At 36.7% G+C, this 12,395-nt stretch overlaps 1 protein-coding gene across 1 annotated transcript; it reads right to left on the minus strand.

Annotated features, from left to right (window-relative positions):
• Nucleotides 1–672: 672 nt before the first annotated feature.
• Nucleotides 673–10,680, minus strand: IMPA1 (inositol monophosphatase 1). Its single transcript, XM_002199713.7, has 8 exons — nt 10,379–10,680; nt 8,925–9,058; nt 6,975–7,079; nt 5,658–5,703; nt 5,404–5,512; nt 4,496–4,604; nt 2,886–3,037; nt 673–2,454 (listed from the first exon to the last, which is right to left on the minus strand). Exons 1-8 carry the CDS (start codon nt 10,439–10,441, stop codon nt 2,336–2,338), a joined length of 837 nt encoding a protein of 278 aa, XP_002199749.1. The 5' UTR covers nt 10,442–10,680; the 3' UTR covers nt 673–2,335.
• Between the last annotated feature and the right edge of the window lie 1,715 nt (nt 10,681–12,395).

Here is a 12,395-nt window from a genome sequence, read left to right on the forward strand (position 1 = left end):
CTCCATCTTTCAAAGCAACAAAACCACCTCTTATAGTTTTGAACACTCAGGGACTACCTCATATATAAAATCTCAAAAGGATTTTGAATACACAGCAATCTCAGCTTGTTTTATTACAAAAACTTGCTAAATTGCCAACCAGATCAGAGATGAAATGTCTTTAAACTTAATAATTACATTTCAGTGTCCTTTCACATGACAAAAGAAGTGGGCACATATTGAAGAGGTACCTGAGAAGATAATGCTTAGCAAAATGGCTAGTTTCCAACACAAATAGAGTGAAGAGGGCCAAGATAAGAAAATCATAAAAATATTTTCCTCAGATAACATTATTGGGAAACCTAACAATGAGAACGCCACGCGCTTCAACCAGCTGATAGACCTCTAACACAAACGACTGGCAAGATAACCCATAAAGTTTAAGTCTGAAGTTTGAGATTGGATATTAATGAACCACGATCTCATTGGAGTAAGTTGAAATATTCGCTCCAAAACCCAGCTGGAGGTGCACACATAATCCTAAATCTAAAGGCACAACACTTTATGATCTGTGCACATCAAAGGCCAAGAAGTGGTGTTCAACTCCAACAGTTTGAGGCACACAGATCCAGCTTGATGCGTCACAGCACTGGACCTGATGAATACTAAGAAAGGAAGCACAGCTAAAGCCACTGCTGCTAAAGTGTATTTATTTCTAACATTTTCTCCCATCTTAAGTACTTTTTAGACATATCTCCATTTCACAAATAAAGTTATACAGATTTTGTTATTCAAAAGCCACAGAAATGGTACAGTAGACATTTTAAAAATAACGATGATCCCACGCGTATTGTGTACAGCAAAAAAGTTACAGTGAAATTCTCAAAAGGTTTACATCCTTCTCAACAGGAATTTAAAAAGCAAAGTAATTTTAAGTCTGGCTTTTTGGGAAGACTTTAAAATAGGAGGCTGACCTAATCATCTGGCATTAGATACATCTAAAAATTAAGTGTTTGTGAAAAATTAGCAAAAATCAACTGATATAAAACCCTGACATTCAAAATATGCAATCTGATGAAACATCAATATACCATTTTTCAAAGTAAAAATAGTGGGACAGCAGTACAAAAAATCAGGTTTTCCAAAGCACTGGTGCTTCTTAACTAAGTAACCAATGACTTAACTTTCTTTTTAAACAAACAACACACACAAAAAAATCAGTCTAAAAACTGATCTGACATCTTGTTTTTTTAAAGTGCATTAATTATATGAACAGTGCACCCATGCTTTAACAATCTTAAATACAAAAATGCAGAGAACTGGTACAATTTTCAAAGTTTAAAACAACTGACATCTAGAATTAAATCACTAATAATTCTTAATTTATAAACCCCTTAGGTTCAGGTATATATGTTCCTCTGTGTACATTCTGTAAAACATAATGGAAACCTGGTCCTGGTTGGTCATTGCTTTTGTAGCTTATGAAAAATTATAAAATTATGTTAAAATATTGACTATGGGCTTTTTTTTTTTGCCAGCTGAAGTACTAAAAACTGTTTTGGATTTAATGATGCCTTAGACTTTGAAGCACTTTCATCCACGAAGAAACCCAATCAAAGTTAACAAAATGTAAATCATACTGCATCTTAATTTCAAGTAAGTACATTTGGTGATAGGTGTGCTCAGACCTTAATTCTGGAAGATGAAGATATTTTCTGGCACAATAATTTATTTTCAAAATTGTAATGGATTTGCAAGTGTACTGGCCGCATATGAGGCTAAAGAAGAGATTGTGTCCATCTACCATTGGAAAGGTAGAATGGGGACTACAAAACCAATAAATAAAGGCTTTAAACTGTAGCCAAAACCACAAGCAACCAACAGGCTTGGAAATGTGTGAACCACCTCAACAAAAAGTGCAATGAGGTAAGGAAATGGATACACTGGAGACCAGATAGAGAAAGAATGGATAAACAGTAATGCCTTCATCTTTTTGGGTTCAGGATCAGATGTGGTGATGTGGTGTTAGGACAGTGGCTTTTGTTTTTGTCACTTACAGAACTAGAGATCTCTATTTATCTATACATCAAAGAGTCTCTTGCTATGTGTTCCAGTATAGTATAAAACTTGAAAATACTAGTTGCATATTTTGCTTATTTTCCTAGATTTTTATCTAATTGTGATGTTAAATAAAATACTCCACAGTTAAAGTTTGCTTAGAATGCTGTTCATTCTCAAAGCTCTACTTAGCAGCCACACCAGTACTGAAAGACTACCATCTATTCAAGGCAGAAGATCACCATGTGGGAAAATGAGACAACATTAGATAAGGACATTTATGGTGCAGCTTTGGTGTTCAGTTGGTTGCATCATCTCTTCTGAGAGGAATTACTTGAAGTGCTTTGGCTATTCTCTCTCCGATAGCTCGGCTACTTGCTGCAATTATTCTTCGAGACATCAAATCAAATGGTCCACCTACAAAGCAAAGCAAACAAAGCAACCAGTTTATACTAAAAAAAAAATTTAAAAGTTGGTATGAAAATAAGCACTGAAAAAATTGTGTGTAAATTATACTTTATTATTTAGGACCAAATCTTTCCTCTGGACAGAAATACATTTAATGCAACAGGTATCTCATATATGCTGCATTTAAATTCTCTTCAGTGTATGTTTACCGTCTTTTTTCACTTTTCCAGAAGTCCAGCCAAGGGAGTAAAGGTTGTCTTCTTGCTTAAGAACATACAATTAACCCATTCTTGATCTATTAAGGGGTTGGGAACTGCTCAGCAGTGGTAGCTTGGAAAGAGGACTGAAAAGAACTTCTTGCCTTCTCATTTCAGTTATATTTTGCTCCCTATTAGCCATTCAAAATGACAGAGAAGTATTGTACAGGCCCATGTATTTACCTGTTACATCCAGCAGTACTCCACCAGCTTCAGTAATAATGATTCCAGCTCCGGCCATATCCCAGCAGTGAATCCCCATTTCATAATAGGCATCAGCTCCACCCGTTGCCACAAGGCACATGTTCACAGCTGCTGTACCAACAGCTCTAATCCTAAAAGAGATACAAGATGTTTTAACTGAAAAGAGTTTGCAGAAAAGTTACAGTGTCTGTAACAGACAACACAGAGAACACAATGTCATGATGGAGGTGAACTGAACTAGAGCAGGCATGATGAAATGCTGCAGTGAAATATAAAAAAATGGGAACCAAGTGTTACTTAAATAGCTTGAAGAATTTCAAAATACAGCAAATTTCTAGAAATTACATTTACAAATTTTGTTAATAAATTTTTGTTTAAACACATCTTAAATGATTTCCTATGGACATATTATGGAAGATAACTTCCCATGAAACAGTAACAGTCTATTCTGCTCTTTGAATAGCAGAATTCAAGGAAAGTGTACACTTTTCAGTGCTGAAAACTTTTTTTTTCAGTTTCTCTGCTGATGCTCAGTAAACATCTCTGACTTGCCAAACCCTCTAACAGTAATCATAAAAAATAAATTACATAGCATAAATTTGGTCTGGATAACTTCCATCAAACCCTTGTGTCACAAATTCCAGTTTCTTTTGGAAATGTCAATGTACTTGGGCATTTTATTTGTAAACAATAGTTTGAGATTGGAGTTAGGTTGCTTCTTGCAATAGTTCAGCTGCTATCAGTCACAATTTTATGTACAGTTTACTGGTGTAATTTAATGTACAATTTACAGTTTACAGTTAATTGAAATAACTACAGTTTTTTGTACAAGTCACACTTGCTAAGTTGAACTCGCAACACATCTAACATGTATTTCCTACTTACATCTTAGCATAAATTATTTAACAACATCAGAAGACTTTTTGAAAGTAGCAAAAAAATCTACGTGTTAAGTGTCAAAACAAGAATCCTGAGAATCTTAGCACAAAACTTGCTAGATCAGAAAGACAGATATGGTTGAGTAACAAAAAACTGTCTACTGAAATCAACTTTATACAAGATGGTTTGTGGAAATGTAGATCTTGGCTCACCTGGAGGAGAAAAAGCAGGGAATGCAACCAAAATAAGAGCAGTTTATGGACAATTTAAACTACTCAGACAAATCAAAATTGTATGGTTTTGAAAGAGGAAAGGGAGACCTACTTTTGTCTTATATATATAAAACAATTTTCATTACTACAAGGAAAGGAAATTAAGAAATGTTATATAGCTTCTGTTCATCCAATTTTATCTAGGCAGGCAAAAAAAAAAAAAAAGGCAAAAAATAGTATTTAATTTTTTAAACTAGTAAATACAACACTTTGTAGTCCTGCAAGCGCAAACATGCTTTGCTTCTCAACACTGATTGTTAAGGTTCTCTTCTGCATGTCACAGCTTGAAAAAGTTAAACACAGCTTCCCTATGGAAGCTACCAGACAAACATTTAAATCATATTTCATATTTAAGGTGTTGCAACCAAAGCTCTAAAAATTATCGTATTTACCACTCTCAGCATATATAAATATATATAAAAATAGGAAGCATCTTACCCATGAATAGGAATACTGAGAAGTCTTTCCATATTAGAAAGAATTATTTTTATAGCCTCTGGATCACGATTTGACCCCAATTCTGTTACTAAAAGGGATTTTGTAATGTCTGGAAAAGAAACAAAACCTCACTCTTCCAACAGCACAACTTAAATAGTCACAGTAACTAGCAGAGTTTACTTCATTGCTTTCTTGCAAGACTGAATATAAGGGAGATATCTTAATAAAATACTACATACATCAAACATAAAAATCTATTATTATTTGGAAAATTGCAAGAAAAAAATACAATGAAAGAAGCATGATCTGCTCCAACTGTGCATATACTTTAATCAATGCCAGTACTATACAGAATTATCACAAGACTGTTTTAATTTTTATAGCAATAGAATTCTATATAGAATGCTATAAAAATTAAAACAGTCTTGAGATACTTGAAGATGTTATTTGAAGCATGAATTTTACTTGATGTAGGATTGTAAGCATAGAAGAGTGGCACTGACTTAAATCAATAGGTCACACCTGGGAGAAGCTGAATTGTTTGGCAGATTTGTTTTACTCTAAAGAAAAATCTCAAACAGATTGCAGACATACAGGGAATTAAATACAAAGAAACAAACTAACAAAACCACAATATATGGGAAATAAAATCTTCAATTGTTGAGTCCTGATTTTGCCCAAATCACATCATATGCATCAAAGAGAACACAAAAGGTGTTTCTCAACACAAATCACATCATATGCATCAAAGAGAACATAAAACGTGTTTCTCAAAACTAAACAGCCAAAGAAAGTCTTGCAAAACAAAACTATGAGCTAAGAAATACTAATATATCCAGGTCCCAAATTTCTCTTGTCTCACTTGCAATCTGGTAATTACTATAAAAAAGCTACTCAGTTCAGCTTACCTTCTTGGCCTGATACTTGAAGTTTCTGACCATTGCAAAATGCACCTTTTCCTTTTCTGGCAGTATACATCTTGTCTTCTATACAACTATACACAATTCCAAACTCTATCTGCGAGAAAAAGAAAAAATATCTTGAGGGTTTTTTTTCCCTTTATTCCTATTTCCTGTGAAATAGGAAATTACAGAACTTAGTTGTAACTAGAAGCAAACAATTAATTTGAATTTGATTAGACATAAAATAATAAAAAGTATACCTTTTTGTTTACAACAAAGCCAATTGAAACTGCCACAAATGGAAACCTACAAAACAAAACATTTCACTAATTTATGGTGAAATTTCCTTCATTACCATGATTACTCTTAATAAAGAAATGGTTCAGTTAAATGTAATGTATATTTCAAAAACAAACTTGGACTATACAGAACAAAGTTTTCTGAAATTTGCACGATTTAGCTGAAAATAGAGCCAACAACACTGATTACCATTTGAAACAGAAAGTTTTCTACCCACTAGGGGCTGCCATTCCTGTTACAGCTGTTCCTAGCCTAGGGACTGTTTTTTACAGCCAAATATTGCAAACAAAGCTCTATGCTACTAACGTTTCTCAGAAGGAACAAGCTGACCAAAATGTTCTCATAAAAAGAACCAAGTTACCTCTCCCACCACCTCCCCTTTCTCCACCAAAGCCATGACAAAGACAGATACTGAAGAATGCAGGAAGAGTGAAAATAGTGGGATTACATAAGACATGGTGGATTGCATCTCAGTCTAAGTTTGAAACAAACAACCAATTAATTAATTTTTTTTTTTTACTTTTTTCTTTTTTCAATTCCTAGACATTTGCTTTTATTTTTTCTGCAAAAAAATACCAACTTTTAAGCCTGTAGATTCAGCAGAATGAGTTCTTTTCCTGTAACTTTCCGAACATGTTATTTAGCAGGATTCAAAGGTGTTTGAAAGCTATTGTGCACATAGTGGCAGTCATTTCAAAACTGAAATCGAGCAGACTCAGAAAAGCTCACTGGGGCCAAAATCTATCACATTTTAAAAATGTCAGGAAAAGGCTATCAGTGTTACTTTTAAGTCCCCTCCTCATTTTGATGTGAAATATCATTGGTAACTACTGGTGATATCCTGCTTTCCTTCATAGCTGGGGCTCCTAGATCTCAATGGATTTGAAAATTCTTAGAAATCAGCACCTGAAGCTGTTACTCCCTTTCTGATGATGCTGCAACTTCTCATTCTGAAACCTGTTCCTGTTGAAATCTGCCCACCTATCTGTGAAATCCAAGCCAAAGGCTGCTGAACCCTGTTATATAATATAGACCTCATATGGAACAACTGATGTAGGTAACAGAGCAAGACTATTATAATACTCACAGGAATATGAAAATGCTTGTAAAGACTGCCCAATTGCTCTCAAAAAGTAGCAAAGTTTAAGTATTAACAAGTTCATAGTATCTTTTTTAAAGCACTTTAAAAATAAGAAACAACTTTACTTTCATGGAACTGGAGAAAGAAAAAGGGTAATCAGTCGAGGTTGCTAACATAAAAAAAACGGAAGGTGGACCTGTGTACAAAGTTGGTAGTTCCATCAATAGGGTCTATAATCCATGTGGGGTTATCTGTCAGAATGCTGCCCTCTCCAGCTGCAACAGATTCTTCGCCGATAAAGCTACAGTAGAAACACATTTAGAAATTGTTTAAAATGTCTGAATTACAACACTGTCCTTGACATAGTAATTCTTAAAAGTGAGAAGAAGCTTTGACTACCAGGGATCATACATAAAACGCTGAGAAATACAGTATATATCCAGAAAGCACCAACCATATCTGACCAAGCTTGTATGAATATTTACGATGTCAAGGATAAGCACAATATGTGGGGAAAAGAATTTTATGTATCAACCAGGATTTAGCATTCAGAACACTGATTTTTCATAATTTTTTTCCAGTAACAGCATCATCAAATTTTGTCCAGAATGCCTACACCTTTCAGCTTATTTGTGCTATACAACATTATTTTGTACCTTGTGTTTTCAGTGAAGAACACCTCTGTGGTCTTACGTACCTGGTTAGAACACTGCAGCAACTGTTAAATTTGAAGACTGATTTCAACCCAAATATGACAGTCAGTTGTTAATCTCAAAGCTTTAGTTTTACAAGCATGACAAAATGGTAACATGATAAAGGGATGAAACTCAAACCAGAGTTCCTGAAGAAGATGGGTGAGTGCGTGCTTAGCCACAGTACTAAACCCCAGAACCCATAGTGCCACAGCACCCCAAATTTCACAAGTTTTGGTGCTCAGGAAAGTGTTTTAGACTGCAAAATTATTAGAATGAGTCTAAGTGGGAGGAATTCTCTTTGAGGACTTTTGCAGGTTGTCACAATTTATCACATATTACACAACCTATGAAAAGTTTGCAGCAAACACATGCTTTCCTCCAAAAACATGTAAAATAACTGCTGTGAGGAAACAAATGAGGTCTCTTTAATATTGACTGGGAGTTTTATGATTAACTACAGAAGTGAAGATGACTAATCAGCATGTTTCCAAAAAGCAGCAGACCTTCAGAAAAACGACCCTGAATATAGGTGGATGAGTAATTCACTAGGAAGTTCAGCACCATTATGTCTAATGTGACATTGGTTACCTAAAGTAAAAAGAAGCTAATATATTCTGAAATGCTTATCAGTGTCACAGAAACTGTTATTTCAATGTCATTCCACAAGTCTGTATACTTATACTAATTTGGTTACTGAACCTTTGCACCACCTCAGTTATTCCGGTTCTATATAAATTTCTTACATTTGACATACACAGCTACAATAACAAAATCCCCAAGAAAATGAAAGAAAAAAATAGCAAACTGACTTTAAGAAAACTGTACTAAACTTGAGCCATTATGACAAAATGCTAAAGACAGACATGTAAGCAAAATACATACAGATTACCCTTCAAGAATACATTTCTCGGGGGGGTGGGGGACAGGGCTATAAAGAGGGACAGAAGAAGGGGGAAAAAAGGGGAATGGCAATTAAGAAAACCAGTATTTTATATGACAGGCTGTTATGCAGAAGAATATCCTATCTTCTTTTAAGGATATGTTTTGTTGTAAAATTGTATGAGCTATGCCAAAGGCACACTCAGCTCCACAGGACCCACCCAACACAGACAGCAAAGTCACACTAGTTTCAAAAGCAGACAAGAAATTTGGGTTCCAGGTCTCCTGGGGCTACCTTTGACTTTCCCACACAATAACCAGGAAGTTTATTACAGTTGACTCAACTGGAAGTGACTTTCAGCCTAAGTTTTGTCTCATGTCTGCAGACCTGGGGACACCTCAATTTGTTGCTACAGCCCTGGGCAAAACCTCAACCCACTACTACTCTAAAATACTTAATTTATTGAAGGTAATGCTACAACTTGCCAGCATGCCTGTTATAGTAAGACTTTACCAAGCAAAATCATAAACTTTCCATTTTTCTTCTGTCAAAAGCATACAACAAGCCATACCTGTGAGAAGGATACTTTTCTTTTATCAAAGAAATAATGAAGTTTTCTACTTTTTGATCAGTTTCTGTCACTAGATCTACAGGTGAACTTTTAGTCATAACAGATATTTCTTCTTTGAGTGCTCCACGGATTATCTGTTGAAACAAAAACAAATAGAAAAAAATCTTGCACTGTTAACAATATGGGAAATACCAGTTTTCAAAAAAACTGAAGCATAATTTTTACAGTCATTTTCTGTAGTGCACACACAAAACACAAGCAGTGACGTAACCTGGATTTAACTGCAGGAGCTGGAACTTGCATCTCTAGTCCCTACAGAGTTTTACATGGCTTTAAATCTAAGTACAAAAGGAAGATCTCCAGGTAGATGAGACTGGAGTCCATTTTGTAAGGACAAGTTTTAGATTTATAAATTTAAATATCAGAGTTGAATAAAACACCTAACACTGGGCTCAAGTCAGGTATTTTTAGCCAGACCCTGCATTTATGAGCTTAAAACTATCAGTATCAGCTTAAGCAAGAACCCATGCCTCACAGCCCATAGAATTATTTTACTGTAACCCAGAAAGATTTTCTGAGGGAAGACTTTAATGAGGTTTTTGCAGAGAAAATGTTCCACAGACTTTGCAGCTCCAGGGGACTGAATTATTACATGTGCCACCTTGACTGGTTGCCAAAGCCTTCAAATGTACTAAGAGCTACTAAGAACCAAAACATTTGGTAACCACGCGTGCTAAGGCTTTGACAAGATGTACAAACTTTTTCTTGTTCTAAGCCACCTTAAACCTCATATGGCAAAATATTACCACTGTAAGGGATGGTTCTTATTTTCAGAAGCAAAGCAGTCTTCATTAAGAGAAGCAAACATAGATCAGTTTGGGTTGGAAGGAGCTTAAAAGACCATCTAGCTCCAGGTCTCCTACCATGGGCAGGGACACCTTTCACTAGACCAGACTTAGAGCTCGGTCCAGCCTGGCCTTGGACACTTCCAAGGATGGAGAGAACACAATATGGTATTGAGTGCCATCAACAAGGCTCAAAGCTGATTGAGAGGTTCAAAGTACAAAGCTGATTGAGGTGTTCACAAGAAAAGACTGTCACCAGCTTTCAGGTGGTAAAATAAGGCAGACAAGAGTAGTTTAAGGGTGAAAATCGAAATGCTATTTGTTAACCACAATTCTGAATTTTATTTTTTAAATCAAACTTAGGGAACAAGTTACTCTTAGTGTTTAAATGGACTCCAAGACAAAGAAAAGTTGTTTTCTTAAGTTAACCGAGTTCCAAACATAAAAAGACACTCTAACCTTGCACTTGAACATCACAAACTATTCTGTCCATTTAGGTGTTTGATAAAACACTCTTCAAAAGAAATTCCAGCACCAAACTCCTTCAAAAGCTATATACATATTAGACTCAATAAATCACCTTATTATTTATAAAGAGCTTATACATACCTCCCCAGCTTTCCTTGCTAAACCAACTGCATAATCCATACATTCTTGCCAGGGATCTGCCATCTTTTCCGAGATAAAGAGCTTAGCAAAAGGAGAGATTAATGCTAAAAATTATTATGCCTTGTTTTCTTCCTTTTTTTTCTACAAATTCGAAGTTTTTTCCTTCGCCTGTTTAGGTACTGTTGAGAAGAGGAAGCAGGCTGCGCACAGGCCCCGCCCCGGGCTGCAGGACGCGTCCCGAGCGCCGCAGGACGCGCAGCCCCTCACGGCGCCCGAAATGGCGCCGCCGCTCCCGCCCAGGCGCAGGCGCCGCGCGCGAGGCCGCGGGCCCGCCTCCGCCGCCGCCGCTCGGGCGCGCCCGCGCCTGCGCGTGAGGGAGCCCGGCCGGGCGGGGCCGTGTCGGCGCCGGCGCTGCCAAAATTTAGCGGGAAAGTGTTGAAATTAGATGTGGATGGAGACTTCTTTTTAGTAATTGGACGTGGCACGGTGGAGATACCGCAAATGCTCTCCCAGGGAGCACGCGATTGAAGTTTATCATAGAATTGAAAGGATGGTTTGGGTTGGAAGGCGCTCTAAAGCAGCCCCTCTGCCGTGGCCAGGGATACCTTCCACCAGAGCCGGTTGTTCAGAGCCCCATCCAGCCGGTCTTGCTCCCTTCCGGGGGCGGCATCCACATCATCTGTGGGAGCCTGTGTCAGTGCCTCAGAACGCTCCTGGAGGGCGAGTTCACAGAGTCAACGAAATTATTAAAGCAATTTGCAGTGCAACTGAAGCATCTTTAATATTAGTTAAAATCATACAGAAGAAAAAAACCTCCTAAGCCTGACTAATACCAGTTTCATTTTTTTTTTCCCTGTGGTCTTTTGAGCCTATTTTCTGCCATCAGGTAAAGGCAAAACACTGTGGGCTTTTGTCCTTACAAATTGCAGCTGATTACTTACTGTCCTATGTAAAGTGGTGATGTGGCTAAACAGGGCAAGGGTTGCAATTTGCTTTACGCTTAAAATAATCATAAAATGTCTACCACACCAGAAGAAGCAGTCTTACCCTATTGCCCCAATGCCAACTTAATGCACAGCTAGGCCAAAGGGGGTTAGTTTTGACCTTTCCACATCACTGACAAACAGTTTCCATTCTCACTGAATCTGTTGTGTGGGGCAAGTCACTGTGCAATTCCACATTTCCTCCTTCCCATCTCATAAACAAGAATAAGCCTGCTTTTTAAGGTATTCACAGTCATTAAAGAACTACAGAGATGATAAGTTGTGGTTTTATTGATTATTTTGCAAATCATTCTTTACAAGGTTTTACCAAAATCACACAAACCACTGAAAAGAGGCACTTTGGCTCAGATCAGTTTTTGTTGAGGCAAGCAGCTGAACATGCCTTAGTACAATCTATATAGGTCTGCATGAATGTTATGAAAAATGTTTTTTTGTTTTGTTTTTTTTTTGACATCATTAATGTATACTTAACATTACAGCAAGAGTTTAACAGATTTCAAATTGTGCATTCACCTTAAAATCAGCAAAAGTAAAACAGGAATGCCTGAAGTTCTCTCCTAACAAGTGTAAGAATTTTCCTAATCCAAACCACAATTTCTATTCCAGCTGAAATGAAAGTTTGTATTTTATATATGAGGCTACTAGGAGGAAAAGTAAGCTGCAAGGTGTATTTTTATATGTCACCTGATAAACTGGATGAACAGAGGTGACATACTGATAGAAAAAATCTGCAAACCAGACTGATCACACCCCAGGGTGCATACTTTTCCAAAACAGACACATAAAAAGAAAATTTTGAAAATAAAAGTATGAGAAATTACTGCCTGCTTTCTTAGTGTGATATATTATTTCTTGTTTAGTACAATATTGCTCAGCCAATCTAACATGTCATGTATCCAAGCAGAATTGAACTCTCGGCGTTAATAAAACCCTTTCCACACTGTCGCATATGTTACAAACACATGTCAGGCAACCTTGCAGCAATGTTTGAACTAGAAAAAGGCCAGGACCTG

This window comes from Taeniopygia guttata, chromosome 2, assembly GCF_048771995.1.
Source record: "Taeniopygia guttata chromosome 2, bTaeGut7.mat, whole genome shotgun sequence".
In the NCBI taxonomy this organism is placed as follows: Eukaryota; Metazoa; Chordata; class Aves; order Passeriformes; family Estrildidae; genus Taeniopygia; species Taeniopygia guttata.